The sequence below is a fragment of the Pyxicephalus adspersus genome, chromosome 7 (genome assembly GCF_032062135.1).
Source record: "Pyxicephalus adspersus chromosome 7, UCB_Pads_2.0, whole genome shotgun sequence".
Classification (NCBI taxonomy): domain Eukaryota; kingdom Metazoa; phylum Chordata; class Amphibia; order Anura; family Pyxicephalidae; genus Pyxicephalus; species Pyxicephalus adspersus.
Window position 1 is genome coordinate 24,766,652 of NC_092864.1, and position 20,826 is coordinate 24,787,477.

The 20,826-nt window shown below is 39.0% G+C and overlaps 1 protein-coding gene across 1 annotated transcript; it reads right to left on the minus strand.

Annotated features, from left to right (window-relative positions):
• Positions 1-1,262: 1,262 nt before the first annotated feature.
• On the minus strand, positions 1,263-20,540 carry LOC140335304 (uncharacterized). The gene is made up of 6 exons (XM_072417839.1): positions 20,319-20,540; positions 12,375-12,701; positions 10,653-10,733; positions 8,671-8,799; positions 7,061-7,143; positions 1,263-4,665 (listed from the first exon to the last, which is right to left on the minus strand). Exons 1-5 carry the CDS (start codon positions 20,377-20,379, stop codon positions 7,070-7,072), a joined length of 672 nt encoding a protein of 223 aa, XP_072273940.1. The 5' UTR covers positions 20,380-20,540; the 3' UTR covers positions 1,263-4,665; positions 7,061-7,069.
• Positions 20,541-20,826: the final 286 nt, after the last annotated feature.

Below are 20,826 nucleotides of genomic sequence, written 5' to 3' on the forward strand. Positions count from 1 at the left end.
AGTGTTGTGGTCAGTAATGTTATTTCCTGTTATGATGATGGGTAGAAGTTACCCTGCAGTTCTATAGCTAAACACATTTTGCAATATACATAACTATAAAAATCTTTATTTTAAAAACCACAAGATCTTTTTTTTTTTAATGGGTCCACTTATTCATGTTTGTAATATTTTAATTCTGAATGGTCATCGCAAAGTTTATCCAAAGACTATATTGTTTTTTTGTTTTCTGTAAAATGGAGAGTGGTTTTAACCCTATTTAGGCTTTTTATGTCTGTTCAGCCGTATATGTCTAAAGCAACACATGGAAAACCCCAACAAGCCAAAGCAGGGTCATTTTGAGGGTTAATATTGTAAAAGAAAAAATCTCTAGGGACTCTATGTATAAAACAGGCAATATCACATTCCCACAAATATTCCCGCATGGGATACAAATACTGCCATTGAAACACATAGTAATGTTTTCATTTTGTATTTTTCAGTTTAGGTTTAACATCCCCTTTATTCCTGTCTTTTGTTCTGATTTAATCTTGGCTTTTCTGTATCCCATCAGCCATTCCCCCGTCTCTTGATTCTTTGAATAGGCTCATCAAACTACCAAAATCTACAGAAGTTTTCTTAGCAAGAAAGTTAGTAACAAAAGTGTACATCATTAAGTAAAGCAAAAACACAGAGTCCATTCAGGGAACTACAATAATGCCTAGGGCTCTATTTATAAAACATTGAATGGGACATTCCCTTACACATTCCCTGGTGGGAATCTTCCTGGTCCTTGTGTTTCAATGGCAGTAACTGATTCCCACCAGGGCATGTTTAAGGGAATGTCAGATCCTATGTTATATAAACAGAGCTTAAACCACTGGACGAGTGCTAAAAAAAAAATGGCATCTATTGCTCCTGAGCACCTACTGTCCATAACTAGGCACCCGGAGTGATTTCAGGCAAAAACACTGCATCAAAAAACAGTCCTTTCAATAGGATTGGACCTACCTGAATAGGAAATTGGGTAGCAAAGTTGTTGTGCTCATTCAAAAAAAAAACCCCAGGAAAAAAAACCTACCTGCCACTAATGGTGGCAAGTCCGATTGTTGGAAGAAATGGATTCTTATACAACAGGCCTCCTATGTTGTTTGGTATGCAGCCTTTTTTAATCTGGAAGCCCCTTTAATAAGGGGAACTCCAGATATCTGCCCCTACAACATGGGGAATGAGTACAGGGTATTCAAAAAGGGGTAAAACAGGCCTAGAAATAATATCACACTATGTATGAAAAGAAAATAAATATTTATTTATTTTATTTTTTTAATACTTTTGCATAATCCAGCAATGTGTATACACGCCCACATTGAACAGTGAACATACTGGTTCATACATTGCTGGATGGATGGATCATTGGTCTATACACAAGGACCACCAGGTGAATAAAATGAGAAGTGCTGAGGTCAGCATGGTTTATTTATTAATTAATGAACACATTATGTGGTTAATGGCACCATCTAGTGGCAGCTAGCAGAAATACACCTATGATGGTGGCCCAATGTCTCAAACTCATCAAGAGCATCCCATTCTTTCACATTCACTCTCAGATTACCTCTCACATACACCACCATCTTTTTGTTTTACTCTGTCTTTCTTAAAGAGAGAAATAGGCAAAGTGAGGCTTTTTTCATTACCAGGAGAAATTTTCATTCTTGCCTACCTAAGGAGAATGACAAATACAATTTGTTTGTAGCCAAAACCTATTACCCACTTTGAATTTGTCCATCACAAGTGACCTTACAAAGCATCAGAATAAATTGTTCAACCATCTGGGTAAAACTTCTAGTGCCCCTTTTTAAATAATCCTACACATTTTTTGAAAAAGCATCCTGTGTGCTCACCTCTCAGCAATCATCATTAGTGATCCCCGGCTGTCATGAAAAACAAAACAATAATTGCAATAACCATATTGAACAAACAAAACAAGTATTCAGTACATACATATTGGGCAAATACAGATCATTGTATGTTCCATAACCTGAGCAACTCAGTTCCCAATTTAATTCTTAGAAAACCAAACAAAAAATAACAGATTAAGAAAATAAATGGAAGAAATATAAAAAAAAAGCGAGAAGAGATGGGGGGTAGGAGGTGATAGGTGGGTAAGGCAGTTCATCAGTAACACAATGTCACACAAACCATGTGCTTTAACAACATCTGCAAAGTATCCAACCAATAACCTCCATTAGTGTAGAACATTAGCTTGAGATTGAGGTAGCAATGTGTAAAAAATGTGTTGTAGTGCAGTATTGGATCCAGGGGAACCAAATTTGGGTAAATTTTTCAGCTTTCGCAGTTCCCATGGTCATCAATATCTTTTACTCTTGGCAACCATTGTCCAGTGGTTGAAGGGCTGTCTTGCTTCCAGCATGCCGGTATGCATGCTTTCGCAGCATTAAGCAAATGGAGTAGGAGAGAGTGTTTATAACCTTTCTTACACATGCTAGAAACATGGAGTAGCCCTAGTTCGGCTACCAGAAATATTTGTACACGTGAGTTTGCGAGTAATATCTGCCACATTTGCCCAAAAATTTGACAGCTTAAGGCAGTCCCAAAAGATTTATAGATAGATATATATATATAAAAGTTATATATCCCCAGAGCTGATTTACATCTCCAGCATTTGTTATCAAGGTGAGGATAAACTGTTGCAAGCTTAATCGGTGTTCTGTACCATCGGGTCAGTAGCTTATAAATTATTTCCTCATATTTATTACTGATCGCTGCCTTATAACCAAAGTACAATAGAATATCTTTATGTTCAAATCTTCTTCCCACTACAGTTCTATTTTAACAAGTTAATCAGTGACCAAGCTACATGATTATCATCTTGAACACTGAGACACATTAAACATTAGGACTTCATTCATTTAGACAGAATTTTGAAGGATAATGCTCTATTATAGCAAGTCTCACAGGAGACACAGTAATAGTAGTGAATAAATCCTAAATCTTTTGCAAAAACTGTGAAAGTCCATTTTCTAATTTTGAATCAGCCATATTTACAAAAACAGCAAATACTGTATGTACCACATCCCAAAATTCAAATGAACAAAAAAGTTTCAACTCCAAGATGGAGTGATGTATGGAGATAGCAGGACATTTAAGGTACTACTACAAATTACTGTAAAGATGATATATATTAACCTCCCTAGCGGTTCATTTCTTTACGGTTTTTTATGTCTAAAAGCAGTACATTGTTTTTCATGAAAATTTATTTTACAGTATATTATATTAGTATGAGTATAATAAAGTTTGAAACACAAAATAATGTAAAAATAAAAAATTGCATGAATTAAAAAATCTATATATTTAAAAAAAAATAATAATATTTATTTATTTTATTTTTTTAATTGAATATTATACTCATAATAAAATATATACTGTAAAATAAATGTAAAATTCTTGAAAACAATGTACTGCTTTTACACATAAATCAATTGTATTGCATTCAATACAATTATTGCAATACAAATGGATTTTGAATTTCCCACCCCGCCGGCAACGTACACACGCACCGATCTCACCGGGAACTCCCCCAGTGAGTCATCGGATGCAGAAGCCGGCCAGAAGAAGACGGAGATTGCAGCGATGGACGACGCGGGACGCCGGTAAATCAGGTAAGGCTCTGTTAACTATTATCTCCCATAGGATTACCTACCCCAAGTGTAACTTGGGGTTACCACTTTTAGCAAGTTTTTTCTACCCCGAGTCACACTCAGGGTTACCTCTAGGGAGGTTAAAATGTCATTTATTTAACAAATAATAAAATTCAACACAAATAAAAACATCAATGCACATGATTTAAGATACTATGTCGAGTATCTCTACTATCAATGTATAATTAGTGATGGTAATTCTTATGTAAACTCCAATACCAAGGTTACAAGATTGTATTGGGCACTAGGGCGCAAACTCAACGCATTTCACAGAACCGGTCTGTTTCATCAGGAGTATTGTAACATGGGGGTGTAAAAGATAATTTTCTAATAGAGATGCATGCTCATTAAACAAAGTATTGGTGGCTCACATTACTTTGGACCAAGACGGGAATCGCTTAGGCTACAGCAGCTTCATATAAAGTTTGTATCTATTTTGCTACTTTTAGATGTCCAGTTTGTCCCGCTCAACTTAACAAAATGTGGCTATTAGGCAGTTCCCTCAGGTCCAGAGTATGGTGGGACCTGTGTACTCTGGAGGCAGAACTTTAGCTGTTGAAGGGATAGACTTGTTTTAGAATAGCAAAGCATACTTAAATCTACACATTCACAGTATATACATTTTACTTACAATTTACAGAAGTTTTACAATATAACTGCAATCCACCCTCCAGCCCCTGAGAAACAATTAGCAGTTCCATAACTGTGTAAATGAATTGTTCCAATGTGAAGCCTCCATAAATAAAACTTCTTCTGGTGGAATTGGAACGGCAAATAATCGCATAGTTTTGTGGGGCTATAGATGCATATCCAACAATCCAATATTTTTCATTGGATCAGCATAGCTGTGATGCATATACAGTAGTTTACTCTCAAGAGTGTCTAGTAGAAGATGATAATCAAAATCCACCACAGGTCATAGTGACATCCAGAAGAGCCACCACTTTCTTCTACTTTAATTAGAAACAACCTATGGGAATAAAAATTTTATAGGATTAACATCACCATCTGTAAGTACTAGTTTATCATCTTCATCTTGATTCTTACTTTGTCTGGTTTACTGGTTTTATCTATAATTTTGACCCTAATTGAATTGCATAAGTTTGTACTGTCACTATCCCCTTTTTTGTATTAAAGTAAAACTAAACCCTAACAACCAAAATTTATGACCACAGTGCAGACCCTCAGGCCGACCCCACCTACCAGATTATCACTGACAGACCCCCAGTTCCCCAGTTACAGTCCATCAAGGCAGCCAGGTGGACATTATGTCCATACAAAACAGCCAGGTTGATGCTTTGTCCATAAAGACAGCTAAGCAGACACTACATCCATCTTACAGCCAGGTAGACATTATTTCTAATAAGACACTATATCCATCATAAACATAGGTGGACAATATGTTCATCAATGCAGCTAGGTGAATGCTATGCCCATCAAGGCACCCAGGTAGACAGTTTTCTCAGCAAGGCAGCCACCAGATACGTAGCTAGTCCAGCCAGGGAGCTAGGTACACTGTCCACCCAACAAGGGTCAGAGGTAGCCAGGTGCATGTTATATCCTATCCTTGTGGACCTGGCTGCCTTTGTTGCTTGCTTGGTGAACCATGCACCTTGCTGCCTGTCTAGTCCAAGAATCCCCTGGTGTGTACATGACTCTTAAAAACCCTTTACACAGGAGCACAGCAATAAGCAGGACATCTAGACAGGTAGGATGCATTGACAGAACTGTCATCCTGCACATGCAGATGTCTTACTTGCACCTGCACTGCATTGTCATAGAGCAGAAGCAAAGCATGGGAAAATTGTTCCTCTGCTCGGCTGCATTGCCTGGATCCCTTTACCAGAGTGGTTGTGTGAGAGATCTTCCCAGTCTAATGTCTGAAAAGGAGAGGAGTTTCCTAAAGGGGCAGCCAGCGTGTATGTGACCTTTTCTAAATAAAAGGGTCCCCTAGAATCTGGTCTTCTTAAATAGTAAGGGGCAAAAGTGTGTAGCCCCACTTCACTTTTGTAAACACCAGTCCCAAAGGTAACATGGGCCACCCTTGGGGAAGAGAGCCTTTTTCCCACAACGCTGCCCCTTGTCGTGGGGGGTCTGTGGGTGGGGAACTTTTTTGGTAACTGAAAGCCCCTTTTGGTAATGGGGCCTCCAGATATCTGCCCCCACACCCTGGGGAATAAATACAGGGGTACATAGTATTCATTTTCCACACCTTAGGATAAAGTAGTTTATTGTTCTTTTTCTTTTTTAACTAACATTTACTTTTCTAAGGTTCAGCAATGTGTCATGTCCGTCAATGGGTGATCCATCTCTCCAGGGTTAGGGGCCATCCATTCTCCTTGACTTCACCTTAACAGGAAGAATCTGCATCCTCCACTCCTCCACTTTTTTACAGCAGAAAGCGAGTTGTCAATTTTTTTCCTAATTGCACATTGTACAGTAGCCATCAGGGAGAGCAGCTGCAGTACAATTTAGTTCCAAGTTTTAGCTCAGAAACTGCAATTTTCGACTTAAAATGTATGTTAGCAAGGCATATATGTATTTTGGTAAGACATATATCATATTAAATAGAAATGTACCCAACAGAGGTTGAGCCCTGTAGACTTTTACTGTCTATGTCAGGGCCTTGGAGAGGGAAAGTCTTTTTCCACCTGTGACATCAATATCCTATTCTTTTACAGAGCTTCGGGATAAATAAAAAAAACCCTATTCTTGCTTTTTTGCCTACTTACACTTACTTTTTTTGAACGGATCTGTAAAGAGGGCCTATAATGCAAAGAGTATATATAGGGGGATACCTATATACCCAAGTATAACCAAGTAGTTTATTCTGATTTGTTATTTTTGGGGGGGTTTTTGCTGGTTAGTTTGGGGGACTGTACTGGGGACCCAACCCCTATGCCCTTATGTGTTGTTTCAATAGAAGTCAATGTAACACAAAACCAAAAAATATAGAGAAAAGGGATAAGGGAAAAATGAGTACAAAGTTTTAAATGATTGTTTATATACTTTTTCTTAAAGTCTGTAGATATTGTGACAATGCACAATCAGAACAATTTATGAGATGGAAAGAAAGGAAAGGATTACCAATAAAAAGCAGAGTTGTGTTGGAACATGGAGAAGCATAGTCGGGTGACACACTGTGCAACAATGGAAAAATCCATGCAAGGTGAATGTTGATCCATCCAGCATTTATACACATTTAAATTAGTTCACCACAAAAATGGACATTTGCATGTTCACTAAATCCTGTTATGACCAATTTCCCCTTCTGCAGCTTACAGTACAAACAAAAACAACTTGCACAAAATCTGACTTTATATATTACTGTCATTTTTACAGTTATTAGAGCTATACCCACTTACCGGATTTCCTTAATGAATTGAGATAAATTCAGGATATTTTATAGCTTTCTCAGAGACATAAAATAGCTCCTCTTCTGTTGGGTCTAAGTATATAAAAAAGATTAACACTTTTTTAATAATTTCAGAGTTACATACAAACTTTACAAAAGCTCAGATTTTATACAACATTTACAGAAAGCATCATGTTAGCCAGCATGGTCGTGGTTGGGAAAAACGAGGTATGAGCAAAAAAAACTGGGAAACTGGGAACTAATAGATCTAAGAACTAGAAAAGTAGATTGATATAATATGGTGATCATATCCCCCTTATACGTCTCTTCTCAAGGGAGAATAGGTTCAGTTCAGCTAATCTCTCCTCATAGCTGAGCTCCTCCATTCCTTTTATTAGTTTAGTTGCCCTTCTCTGCACTCTCTTCAATTCCGCAATGTCCTATGTGAACTGGTGCCCAAAACTGGACTGCATATTGCAGATGTGGTCTGACCAATGCTTTGTACATGGGCAGGATTATGTCTTCTGATGAACTGAGAACTGGTCCAGGTACTGTGTCTGGCATTATCTTGCTCTCTAGATCAGTGTACCCAAAGTAGGTGGTACCACTCCCTTGGGGGTGAGGGAGAAATTAAGGGTTAGTGGGTAAATACTGCACAAACATCAGAAAGAAGGGAGCACTTAAATAACACTAATGTTAAAGCTTTTTTGATCCAAAAAGTCCAAACTGTTTTCATAAAAGAAGACATGGGGGGACTAATAAACATCTACTTCTAAAGTTTGCCTGTATGACAATATTTGTATGTGGATTTATGGCTGCATTAGGAATGTGGTCTGGAAATCAACTGCTCAAAAATACTTGGGAACCGCTGCTTTGAATCATATTCAGTGTTCACTATATACTGAAGTAGGGGTAAGGACGTTGGCCCTGGATTGTAGAAATGGGTTACATTATTAAACTTTGCACATATGATTCAAATATCTACCTGGCTAGTGACAGTGGAGCATTGAGGTCCTAGCAACTCCAAAGGCAAAAGGTATGATTTATAAAAGCTCTCAAAGACCAGAGACTATCATGGGTGAACCTGGGTGATACAGCAAATCTGGAATAGATTGCTTAAAAATTGTTTGCGATTAGCAAATATTTTCAATCTTGGACCAGATCCATTCCAGATTTACTGGATCACTCATGTTCTCTCATGATAGTCTATCTTCTCTAATCTTGGAGAACATTAAGAAAATCAGGCCCAAAGTGTCTGTTGAATTTTTCAAAGTTTAGTTAAGATTAGGAAGGAGACTGGAAAGTAGACACAGCACGACTCTATTCAATGAGGAGGGGAGGGGGGAGGACAAGTGAGCGACATCCTGCTTTGTTTTCCTCCATTGCAATGCACTGTGGTCATTTCCGATCGGTCATTCATTGATCCACAGCGATGGATTAATAAATATTGGGAGACCGTTTAACACGTCAGACATATGTATGCAGCCTTAGACTCCAAAACACATAGCAGTCAAGTGCGTAGTTAAGACAGCCATAAATGAATTCTTTGGTTTTAAGAAAACTGAACGTTTTAGGTTTCTAGTTACATAAAATTGGCATATTAGGGCAAGATGTACTTACAACTCAAAGGTATTGTTTCTGGAATACTTTGTTTGAGTTCCTCCTTCTTATAACATATTATAATGCCAAATGCCAGTGATACAACAAGCACTAGTGAGATGACTATTAGCCAGCGATTCCTGTAAGGTCCTGTGAAGAACAAAGAGAAAAACGGTCATTTGTAATATTAAATAAAGAATATTTAGCACTGCAGGTTACTGACATTGCAAAATGCAAAATCTATCTCCACAATTAGTATGTACATATTACAGTAGGATCACAGTAGAATGGTATATAATAAATCTCTCTTTACAGCACTGTCAGAGTTACAATCTCCATGTGCCACATACCATAAATCATATCACCGCAGCTTTATTGAAGTTAAAGGATCTTAAAGGCAATAATACAATCAACTTGTGATCCTCTAATACACTTTTTTTAAAATATTGAATCCAAAGTACAGTGGATGCAATCTTTTTAACAAATTTGGCATGTATAAATATTTATATGCTTCCTTCTCATTCGATACATTTCACAGAATTCATTCTGCTTCCTCAGGAAATTTCAGGACAGAATATTCCATAGTTCTAAAACAACAAAATAACTCATCAGTGCAACCCAAACAATTATAAATGAATTAATGTTTCTTTGTATACAGACTATATCCACTGCCAATCTGTAAAACCATTTCATACAAATTTATGCATTTGCTGGTAAGCCCAAAAAGAGAACAGAAAAACTGACCCAAGCATCAGCATCCAACTCAGACGGTCTTCTAGCAAATATATGATTATTTATACATGTAAAATATGTCCAAATATTGTATCCACTGTACTTTGGCTTTAATATTTTAATAAAAGGTCTTAGAGGTGATTGTATTTGGTTCCTTAAAAGTCCTTTAACTTCACTATGAGAAAGCTGTTGTACGATGAAATAACAAATATAGGAAGATGTCCTTCACACCCGCCCTAGTTCTTGCAAGGTTCCCGTACCTGCATATCCAAAAAAAAAATTATTTGATACCAAACCCTCATAACAAGCAATACAAGATGTATATATGCAGTTATGTGTAGTCAATTGTTCTAAAAAATCTAATTACTATAAACTGCTATAAACTATGACATGGCACAGGCTTTTTTTTTTTATCTTTTGATGAAGTTGGGAATGGTTAGTCCATTTGTCAGGGGATTTTTGCTGTCCGTGTCCCTACTGGAAAAATGATTTCTTTATTTGTCATGGTGACAAACAAAAATCTCTTTCCAGTTTAGTCTCCAGGACATAAAGTAGAGTGACAAGGAAATTCACTCAGTGGGACACAGACAGCAAAAACAACCTGATAGAATGGGGAAGGTAAAACCTACTATTTTAAAATAAGAACATTTGGTCTTCCCCCTGGTTAATACCTTTACAATTGCCACTTAATAATCCATTTCAGATAAACATACAAAACAAACATTTATTAATTCCATATAAAATATTTCTATCTGAAACTGTACACCATTTTTGGTGAAGATTTTATGTGATTTTTAGAGATGAAATTATTAAATGTTATTGTTTTAATGTTTGATCTGACTTTAAATAAATAAATGAATATATTTTGAATATATACTCATAATGCCAATTGTTGGTACTGCCTTAAAAGTCCCAATTTTCTTTTGATGTTTATTTTAAAATAAAGGTGGAATTGACATGCATTTTATTGTAATATTAAAAGTTGTTTTTAGGCATACCTGGTGATCTTATCATAAAGGTCCTTTTTCAGGAACTTCCTGTTATGAAATGGCAACTCATATGTAATTCTGTTTTTTTACCAGGACTGCATTTCTGAAAAGGCCATCCAGGCCTAGGGTGGCATGGTCACCAGGGGGCATTGCCAGACCTTCCAAGTGGCAGAATGATACAGCTCGAAGGGGAGCAACATACTCCCTGGGAGCCTAAATTATATTGTAATGTCCTGCTATTTGGACAATTCATTTTAAAATACAGTTACGGTAGGTTCAGACCTGTCTTGGAATTCAGCCGTCCTGCATCACCTGGATGAGTAACATTAGATCCGGTAAAGTCTTTCTCCATATCTTCTTTCTCTGTAGTTGAGATAGATAACTGTTAAGCAGCAATTTTAGAAAGAGAAAACAAAGTCAAGTTATCTGGTAAACTCCCATTACTAGCCAAAGAAGCACAGCCATTGAGCTCAATAAAGAAAAAAAAAAATTTCAATCCTAAGGACAATGTATTGCAATTTTGCATTCTTAATTATACATGCAATAGACCAGCTAATTTTACCAATAGTTTTTATTTATATATGTACAAGGTGATAACTATATTTAGTTTCTACAAAATATTGAATGTCCAACGCAAAATGTACTGCCACATCCCTAATTAACACACCAACAAACCAAACAACATCAAACTGGGCCTTTAAAGGCACACAGGGAAATGACCTTTCCTGCACATGGAAGCAGGAGTATTGCAACTACTAGAAAAGTACATCTGGCTTGTATTTTGGATGAGGTTTATTTATTGATAAAAAGTAAGATTAAACCCCAAGATGCGTTGTATATATGAGTATGAATTGCAAGTATTTATAGTAATTAATTCTGGTGGATCTGGAAGTCTGCTTTCATTGGCCCGTTTTTAGGTCAACTCCAGGAAGTTTTAAGGTGTTAAGAGATGCTCATCTGTCTGGCGACTCTGTGCTTTGCTCCATTGCAGTATAAAACACTGTTTATTCTGTCCAGCGATTTCATTTGCTGCAGTCAGGAGAACTAAGATAGCAGCAGCCCCTGCTTCCCTTTAGTCATGCAGCCTGATGTATTTCATGACATCTCCAGCATCCATTGTTAGGCTGTACACAGCTGAAGGGGATTCTATTGCCTGTTGTAGCGTATAGCTGGGCTAATCTGTGCTGGAGAGTGTTTTCATCTGATTTACTGTTGCTGACCCTGCGAGTTTATGCTGCCTGGACTGACCTTTGCCTGTGACCCAGACTTGTCTACTTTGTTTGGTGGACAGATATTCTGTGTATGACCTCTGCTCTGTATTCTGGGCTTTGCTCTGTTGGAATCTTGGTACTGCATTATCTGTGGGCTCCTGGCTTGCTGCTAGCCCATTCCAAGACAACCGAGTGCTTGGTGACACAACCAGTCTCCCGAGGCTGAGCGGGGGCTGCTATAGGTGAAGACTGCGGTGTTAGATTGGGGGACTGGTGTCTGGTGAGAAATGGTGCTAACCAGGACCTTGCAGGAGTCTGTTAAGATATAATATTGATCTGTAACATATCTCAATCAATCTCCTGAGGAAGCAGCTTTTGTCTGTGAAACGCGTCGAGAAAGACTTGAGATATGTACATTTACTAGAGTGTTATAGGAGTTTTTTAATCAATTAATTTTTGTTTTAGATTATAATAAATTATATGATTTGTTTTACTATATTTTTGGTGATTCTGTCTGCCTTTAAAGTTTGATGTTTGATTTGTTGATATATTTAGATTCTACATACACCAGTTACTACATTTCATTGCTTCACAATGGTTGTGAGGATAAACAGGAACCATATTTTTGCAATTAACAAATATCCTGTTACTTTACCCTCTGTTCAGAAGTTAAAAAAAGTCAGCCCTCTTCAGCCCCTGTTATACTTGGCTGGTCTACAACAGGTTTCAACACCAGGGTTAGGTTTTTCAAAATAAACGTTCTTCATAGCAAAATTAAAATTTGAACACTTACTAAAAACAGTGACTCTGATAGACTCGTCGAGTACTTCATTGTTTTCAAGGGTTATCTTGGCTAAATAATTACCACTGTCCTTAATTGTACCATTTGTAATTTTTAATTGTTTTCCACCATTGGACGTTTTCAGACGGTTTTGAAATTGGGGATAATGAATCTTTAGCTTCTTTTCTTTATACTCTGCTATTTTGAAAGTTTTGAAAGTTTGACCTCCATTACCAATTTTCCAGATTACTTCTTTAACAGGATGTGGGAGGCTTTGCTGGATTTCCAAAACAATATCCTCCCCAACAAATCCATGCTTTTCGTGGGAATAAATTCCACCTTTAGGAAAACAGAACAGGTTAAAAGCAGAGAATCACCCTGATGTTACCATGGCTTTGAAGTTTTTTTTCATTTTTGAAAAGCAGGTAATGCGGCTTTTATAATGAATTTGAATCAGGAGCATAACTATCACGTGACAATGGCGATAGTACTAATGTCATATTGCTCCTTAGAGATACAACAATAGATGATAGAGCTTCTTATTAAGGCCTTTTTCCAAAAGTATGGACACATGAGCATAATTCTTCATTATCAGGATAAATTTGTAAACTGAACAGGAAACTGGTTCATAAAGGAAGTGATTTTCAATGGCATCAATTCCAAAAAAACAATATATAGAACTAAAAATAGGTAAAAATGCAAATACCTTTATTTACAAAAAAAATTAATATAAAAAATGAAATTATAAGTTTATGCAATACTTGCACACTGACACATTCATAGAAAAGACATATTCTGCACACGGGTACACAAATTATCTAAAAAGAAGGAGCAATGAATCCGTACATAGGCAAAGACAAATAATCATTTGCATAACTTGCACATAATTACATAAAAAGTCACTCATAGGAAAACATTTTCTGCACACGAGTGACAAATATTCTAAGATCAAGTAACAATGACAGTATACATATGCAGAGGAGACAAATTAAGACATTTCCTAGTTGGAATGGATCTTCTGCTGCTTTGGGATTGCCTCCAATGGTTGACAACAGTATATAGATAATAAATACATAAAAACATGGGCAGCACAATGACTCAGAGGTTAGCACTCTGGACTTTGCTGCGCTGGGTCCCAGGTTCAAATCTGAACACTATCTGCATGGAGTTTGGAGGTTCTCTCCGTGTTTGTGTGGGTTTCCTTTGGGTACTCCGGTTTCCTCCCACATTCTAAAAACATGCAATTAGGTCAATTACGGTAGCTTCCCCAAAAAAATTTACCTTAACTGTATTAATGACATAGCTATGGTAGAGACATTGGATTGTGAGCCTTTTTGAGGGACAGCTAGTGACATGACTATGGACATAATATCTACATAATATCTTGGCGCTATATAAATACTGTGTATTAATAATAATCAAAACAGAGCAGTCTCAATAGTTATAAATACAAAAATGTATAATTAGGTAATTGCTGGATGGCAGGTATGAATAGCCAATATAAAGAACATAGGCTATGGAGATATAAAATATATATTATATACACATACCCATACAGGTTACATATCTTATATAAACCAGAATATGTTTTTTGTATCTATAATAGATATATAGTATCTGTATTATCAGAAATTTCCTTTTCCTTTATCAGATAATACACCAGAAAGTCTTTCCAGATGAACTACTTTATGGCAGTGGTGTGTAAAAATGGGAACTCTGAGTCCCCAGGAGTCCTGAAACTATAAAAAATGGCAGATAAGTAAACTGAAGTGACACATGACCTCTCAGCTGTACCCTACAGGCACATATTACAAGATCTTTTTATATTTTTATTACAAAGTGGTGGATTGCAGGAATAAAACCAAGTAAGAATCGTTACGGGACCAGAAATCATTCTTCTAAGCCTAAGAAAGTCCAGAACATCACAGTTACCTGTTGAACCACAAGTCCCAGACATGCCTAGTGTGGACTTGTCTGTCTGACTACGCTGCCGGTTGACAATTCAGATAACTTTAACCTGCAGAAATAAGAGAGGAGACACTACAGAGCTTTACAACCTACATGAACATACCCTCTCTGCCTCCTACACCTTTCTATCATGATGGATGGTCTAATCGGGCTAACCTCTGTGTAATGGCCTAGAAAACTCCATGGCAGCCTATCAGATAGAGTCTCACACAGAACATTCCAGTTGTTAAAGATGACTGATGGAATGCTGAAGACAGACCAGTGACTCTTAATGACAACTGGACTTAGTAACAAGCAACCTGGGCCAAGGCAAACCAACCTTGACTTGAGTATGTGTTACTGTTGTGTCTTTTTTGTACTGTTACTATTGTTTGGTCTTAATTTTTCTGTACATGTTTATGTTCTGCATGTTTTTAAAAGTGTAAGACGAATCTCTGAATGCATGAAGTAGAAATATTGTGGTCACCACACCCTGGTCCCCCTTGCAGCCTTTCTCTTCCCTACTCTCTCACCAACTCCTAACCTCATTACTGTCCCCACTACCTATAAATTCTCACCCCCTCTCTCCGGTAGTCTTTGGAATGCCAGATCTGTGGGCAATATATTAACCTCCATACACAACCTTCTCCTCTCTAAATTTCTAAATTTCCTGGCTTTCACTGATTCTGCATCTGCTGCTGCTCTCTCCTATGGAGGCCTGCACTTTACACATACCCCCAGACCTGGCAACAGAGTTGGTGGTGGTGTGGGTCTCCCCCACCCCGCCCTCCTTCATTTTCACCTCTTTTGAAGCCCATTCTGTCCGTCTTTTCTGCCCCCTGCCCCTCATTGTTGCTCTTGTCCACTGCCCCCCTGGCCAAGTCTCACGATTTCTGGACAACTTTGGCTCCCACATATTTTTTCCCATGACCTGCCCACCCTAATCCTTGGTGACTTTAATGTTGCAATGGATGACCCCAATCATCCTTCCTCAGCCAAACTGCTCTCCATTACCTCCTCCTTCGGACTCACTCAGAACATCAACGGCCCCATACATATTGCTGGACACAGTTTAGACCTGGTATTTTCCATACTCTGCAATCTTTTCCACCTTGACAACTCACCATTTCCCCCTTACTGATCATAACCTTATCACCTTCAACCTATCTAACTCCTGCCCCCCTCCACCACAGCCCAGACCTGGTCAATGGCAGACAGATATCTGCAACCTTGACCACAACCTCTTCTCCGACTGCCTTATGTCCCTCTCCCCTACTCTCTCCAAAATCACCTCCCCAGACGAAGCTGCCACCCAGTTAAACCACTCTTTCTCCTTGGCTCTGGATAAATTTGCCCCTGCTACCTTCCGCTACCCCCGCCCTGACAACCCCCATCCCTGGCACAACAGTAACGCAAAACAGATACAAAGGCTGTTCGTGCAGCTGAGCGCCAGTGGAGGAAATCTGGCCTCAGCGCTGACTTCATGGACTACAAAGCCAGACTATATCACTTTAACACTGAGCTAACTGTCACCAAGCAAAATTATTTCTCTGCTGTCATTTCCTCCCAAGCTTCTAACCCATGCAGCCCCTTCTCAACAATTAACTCCCTCCTAAACCCCACACCTGCTCCCCCCACAACAACCTTCACTGCCTAAGACATTGCCACTTACTTTAGAGATAAGATTGACAAAATCAGACATGATGTCTCTGCTCACCGGGCCACCCCAACCATATCCACCCCTTCCACCTGTAAATCATCACTGGCCTCCCTTAGCCCTGTTACCATGGACAAAGGCTTAACTCTTCTCTCATCATCTCTATCTACTACCTGTCCACTTGACCCAATTCCCTCTGATCTTCTCTGTGCCCTCTCCTCCACCCTGGCCCCCGCCTTAACCGAACTATTCTACCTCTCCCTTTCTACAGGTAAATACCCCTCTGCTTTTAAACATGCCATAATTCTCCTATCCTGAAGAAACCCTCACTAGACCCCTCGTTACCTTCGAGCTACTGCCTCATCTCACTTCTCCCATTTGTTTCCAAACATCTTGAGCGCCTTGTCTACAAAAGACTCACCCATTACCTGAGCACCAACTCTCTCCTTGACCCCCTCCAGTCTGATTTCCGAGCTGCCTATTGCACCGACACAGCTTTTACTAAAGTGGCCAATGACCTCATCAGAGCTAAGTCTCAAAGCAACTTTTCCCTGCTTCTTCTCCTTAATCTTTCCTCTGCTTTTGACACTGTTGATCACTCCCTTCTAATACAAATCATGCGCTCCATTGGTATCTGTGACACTGCTCTCTCTTGGTTTGCTTCCTATCTATCTCAACGCTCCTTTCAAGTTTCTTTCAATGGTAATTCTTTCTCTACCACTCTCCTCCCTGTTGGTGTTCCCCAAGGGTCAGTCCTTGGACCGGTTCTCTTTTCTCTGTACACCTCCTCTCTCGGTAGTCTCATATCCTCCTTTGGCTTACAGTACCATCTGTATGCTGATGACACTCAAATTTATCTATCCACCCCTGACCTGTCTCCCCCAGTCCTGGAAAAGGTCTCATGCTGCCTGCCAGCCATCTCATCATGATGTCTGATACATTTCTGAAACTCAATCTGGATAAAACATAACTCATCATCATCACCCCCCCAATTCTAAATCTCCCCCTGACATATTCCTAACAGTTAACAACACTGGTATTCGTCCCAGACACGTTGTCTTGGTGTCACCTTTGAGTCTGCCCTCCCATTTACCCCCCATATTCAGAACATTTCCAGGTCCTGTTACTTTCACCTGCGCAACATCTCCAAAATCTGCCCCAACCTGTCCCCAGAGACCACCAAACTCCTTGTACAGGCTCTTATCATCGCTCGTCTGGACTACTGTAACCTCCTCCTCTCTTGTATTCCACTAACCTGACTCTCTCCTCTACAATCTATTATGAATGCTACAGCCAGACTCATCCATCCTTCCCTCCGCTCCTCTTCTGTTGCATCTCTTTGTAGTTCCCTTCATTGGCTTCCATTTCATCCATAAAAAAAATTCAAGCTCCTGTGCTTTGCCTTCAAATCCCTACACAGCTCGTGTCCAACCTACCTTTCTGGACCTGATAGAAAAATACTCCCCTAGCTGCTCTCTTCGCTCCTCCAATGACCTACTAATGACATTCCCTCACATAACCTCATCACACGCAAGGCTCCAAGACTTTTCCAGAGCGGTCCCAACTCTCTGGAATGGTCTTCCTCGTCCCATTCAGCTTGCTCCTATGTTCCACTCATTTAAAAGAGCACTCAAAACACACTTTTTCAGACTTGTCTATCTGTCTTCTTCTGTCTCTTAAAACACTAACCACTACCCATCACTCCATATCTCCCCTCCTATTGAGTGAGACTTCCCCCACCACCTAGATTGTAAGCTCGGGGCAGGGTCCTCTTCTCCGCCTGTGTCACTGTCTGTAACTGTCTGTCATTTTCTGCCCCTAACTTATGTACAGCTCTGCGTAATATGTTGGCGCTATATAAATCCTGTTTAATAATAATAAAATAATTCTGTGAGTGTTTGAAATTGAGTGCTTTTACCTTTGAGGAAAGTCCCTGATAACTCCCTGGTGCCCAATTTCAGGCATGCACAGAAAGAGTAACCTCCGGGGGTATGGGACGTAAATATTCCAGGAAGCTGCAGGTTTCTTTTTCAATCCTTACTGCGCCTGGCATACAAAATAAGTGTTTAGTGTATGGCTAGAATTTCTGCTTTTGCAGTACTAGGGTCCCAGCTAGTACACCATATGCATGGAGTTTGTATTTTCTGCACAGGTTTCCTCCCACATAACAAAAACATGCAGTTGGGGTAGCTGGCATTAGCCCCTCTAATAAAACTGACCTTGAACTGTGTCAATGACAAATGACTATGGTCAGGACATTGGATGTGAGCCCCTGTGAGAGACAGTGACATGCACTGTGTAATACATTAGAGATATATAAATACAAGATGTAGCTGGAAAGTCTAAATGACCCTAAACTGCTGCAGTGATTGTTCATGCCATATCAACACCTCAATAAATACTTGAATCCAAAATGAAGCTAAACTAAGATTTATGATATTATTAATAATATTATTATTATTATTATTATTATTAATAATAATAATAATAAACAGGATTTATATAGCACCAACATATTACGCAGCGCTGTACAATAAATAAATAGGGATTGCAACTGACCAAGGAATACTGACTGACACAGGAGGAGAGGACCCTGCCCCAATAAGCTTACAATTTAGTAGGTGGGGGAATTAACACACAATAGGAGGGTAAATATGTAGTGGTGGGAAGTAGTCATGATTGCAATAAACAGAGGAACATGGGTAGGCAAGTTTCAAAAAATGGGTACCTCTAGTCATTACGAAAATCCAGGAAGGCATCAGGTTCTAAAAAAAATACCCTGAACAGCAAATATATGGCATTTGTGGATTTCAATAAGAGCAGATCAAAAGACTGTCTGTATGTCAAGAATCCAGAAAGGCCCATGTGGGTGCAAAAATGATCCGCATTTCAGTAGCACATCAATTATATTCAATTAACTGTTCTCAGAAATGCAGTGAGCTCTGAATATAGCAGAATTGTCAGCTCATACAGCTAGATCACTGGAGTGAACATAACCACACAAAATTCCCCATGCTTTCTTTCTTTAAAAAGTGCTACAAGAAAACACTTGTTAATCCATTGGAAGTCACGTAACCACCAGTTTGAGCATACAATGCCTCTGCTGCTCTGAAATCCCAAGCACTGTTGTCAGACCTACCCGAGTTGTCCTCTGAAAGACTACAGAACATCTCAGTTTCATCTCTCCATACAAGGAAGGTGGTCTGTAGTCAAGCAGGAGACAGATCAGGTATGACTGACAACACTGTTTGAGGTTTTAGTGCAGCATAAGCAGATTTTTTTTAGCTAAAACAGGTCTTTAGGTGGGGACTGGATTTTGGAATAACAAGTGTTTTCTGTATTTGTAGCCTTTTTAAAACAAGAAAGCATGGGAAATTGTACATCTCAGTTATGCTCACTCCAGTGGCCTCCTAACTTCCTGTGTGAGCTGACAATTCAACTCAAATACCAATCAGTGCCATCGTCCAAAAAAAGACGATTAGAAAGGGTTGCCAACATTGCTTGGGTTTTCATAGTAGAAGAAGCAGCGTTCTGTAAGAGCTAAAAATGATATTTGAAGCTCACTGGATTTCTGGAAAACACTACTTGGGATTTCAGTGTGGCAAACATTGGGTTGTCAGAGCTAAACAATATCATTAGATTGTGAGCCGCTTTCAGGGACAGCTAGTGACATGACTATGGACTTTGTAAAGTGCTGCATAATATGTTGGTGCTATATAAATACTATATAATATTATATGTAGCTGGATATTAGGTACATGAGGGTTATTTTTTTTCTACACTTGCAACACTGAGTGATCCAGCAAACCTGGAATGGATTTCTTCAAAGTCATTTGAAGTCAAATGTTTTGAAGCCTGGACTAGATCCATTCCAGGTTTGCTGGATCACCCAGCTTCACCGATGAAAGTATATCCTCTCCAGCCTTGGAGAGCTTTATTCAATCATGCCCACTGTATTGGCAAATGAAGACATATGAATAAACTGCTGAGATACTATACAACAATAGCAAATATTAGGACATTAAAGAGCTATAAACCAGTCCACACTACATTCAATCCCTAACGATGGTTGATATCTGTTTTTTGAGGATCATTATCGATATTTAGCTACTACGCTATCATGCCTTTAGGTCTACATGCTCTCACATAAACAAAACATGTTGAGAAGTGAAATAACTAAGCATAAGAAGAGGAACAGGAAAATCCTCCCACAGTCTGACCCTGATATGCAATCTGACCTGATTTGTTTATGCTACAGCACAGGCAGTATTCCAAGTTCCTGCGCGTGATTTCTGAGGACATCATGGCTTAAACTACACAAATGTTATACGAGTAGAAAGTAAAACGCTCACCTCCAGCAATGCCCAAAAACAAAATGAATGCAACAACCCAGGATCGGACAAGTTTTCTCATATTGTCTGAATTCCACAAAAATTAGCAGGTCCTTTATTCCCACCAAAAGTTGGCAGCCAAGCTGTACACTGGGACCCAACAACCTACTGTCCATGTTCACCAACCAGATTCTGTGAATGGACTCAGGTGCCTTGGTGCACCAATCAGAGCCAGGAGATGGCAGGGGTGTCAGCTCTTAATCATGGGAACGGAAACACCCTTTATAGTCACCAGCCAAGCCACACCTTGTACAGTAAGGTTTAGGCTGGGTTATCCTCCGTCACAGAATGTGATGTAATGAAGTGAGTGCAGGTCTAGGCTGCGGTGTTCTTTAAAGGTATTGTGTAATAGACTGTTAAGGAAAAAAGTTATCTATTTCTTAAAGAAACATCAGCTGTTAATATTACGGTTGTAAGAGAACAGACACCATTTGATCTATACAGTTGCTGTTCTGATTTATTCAGAAAA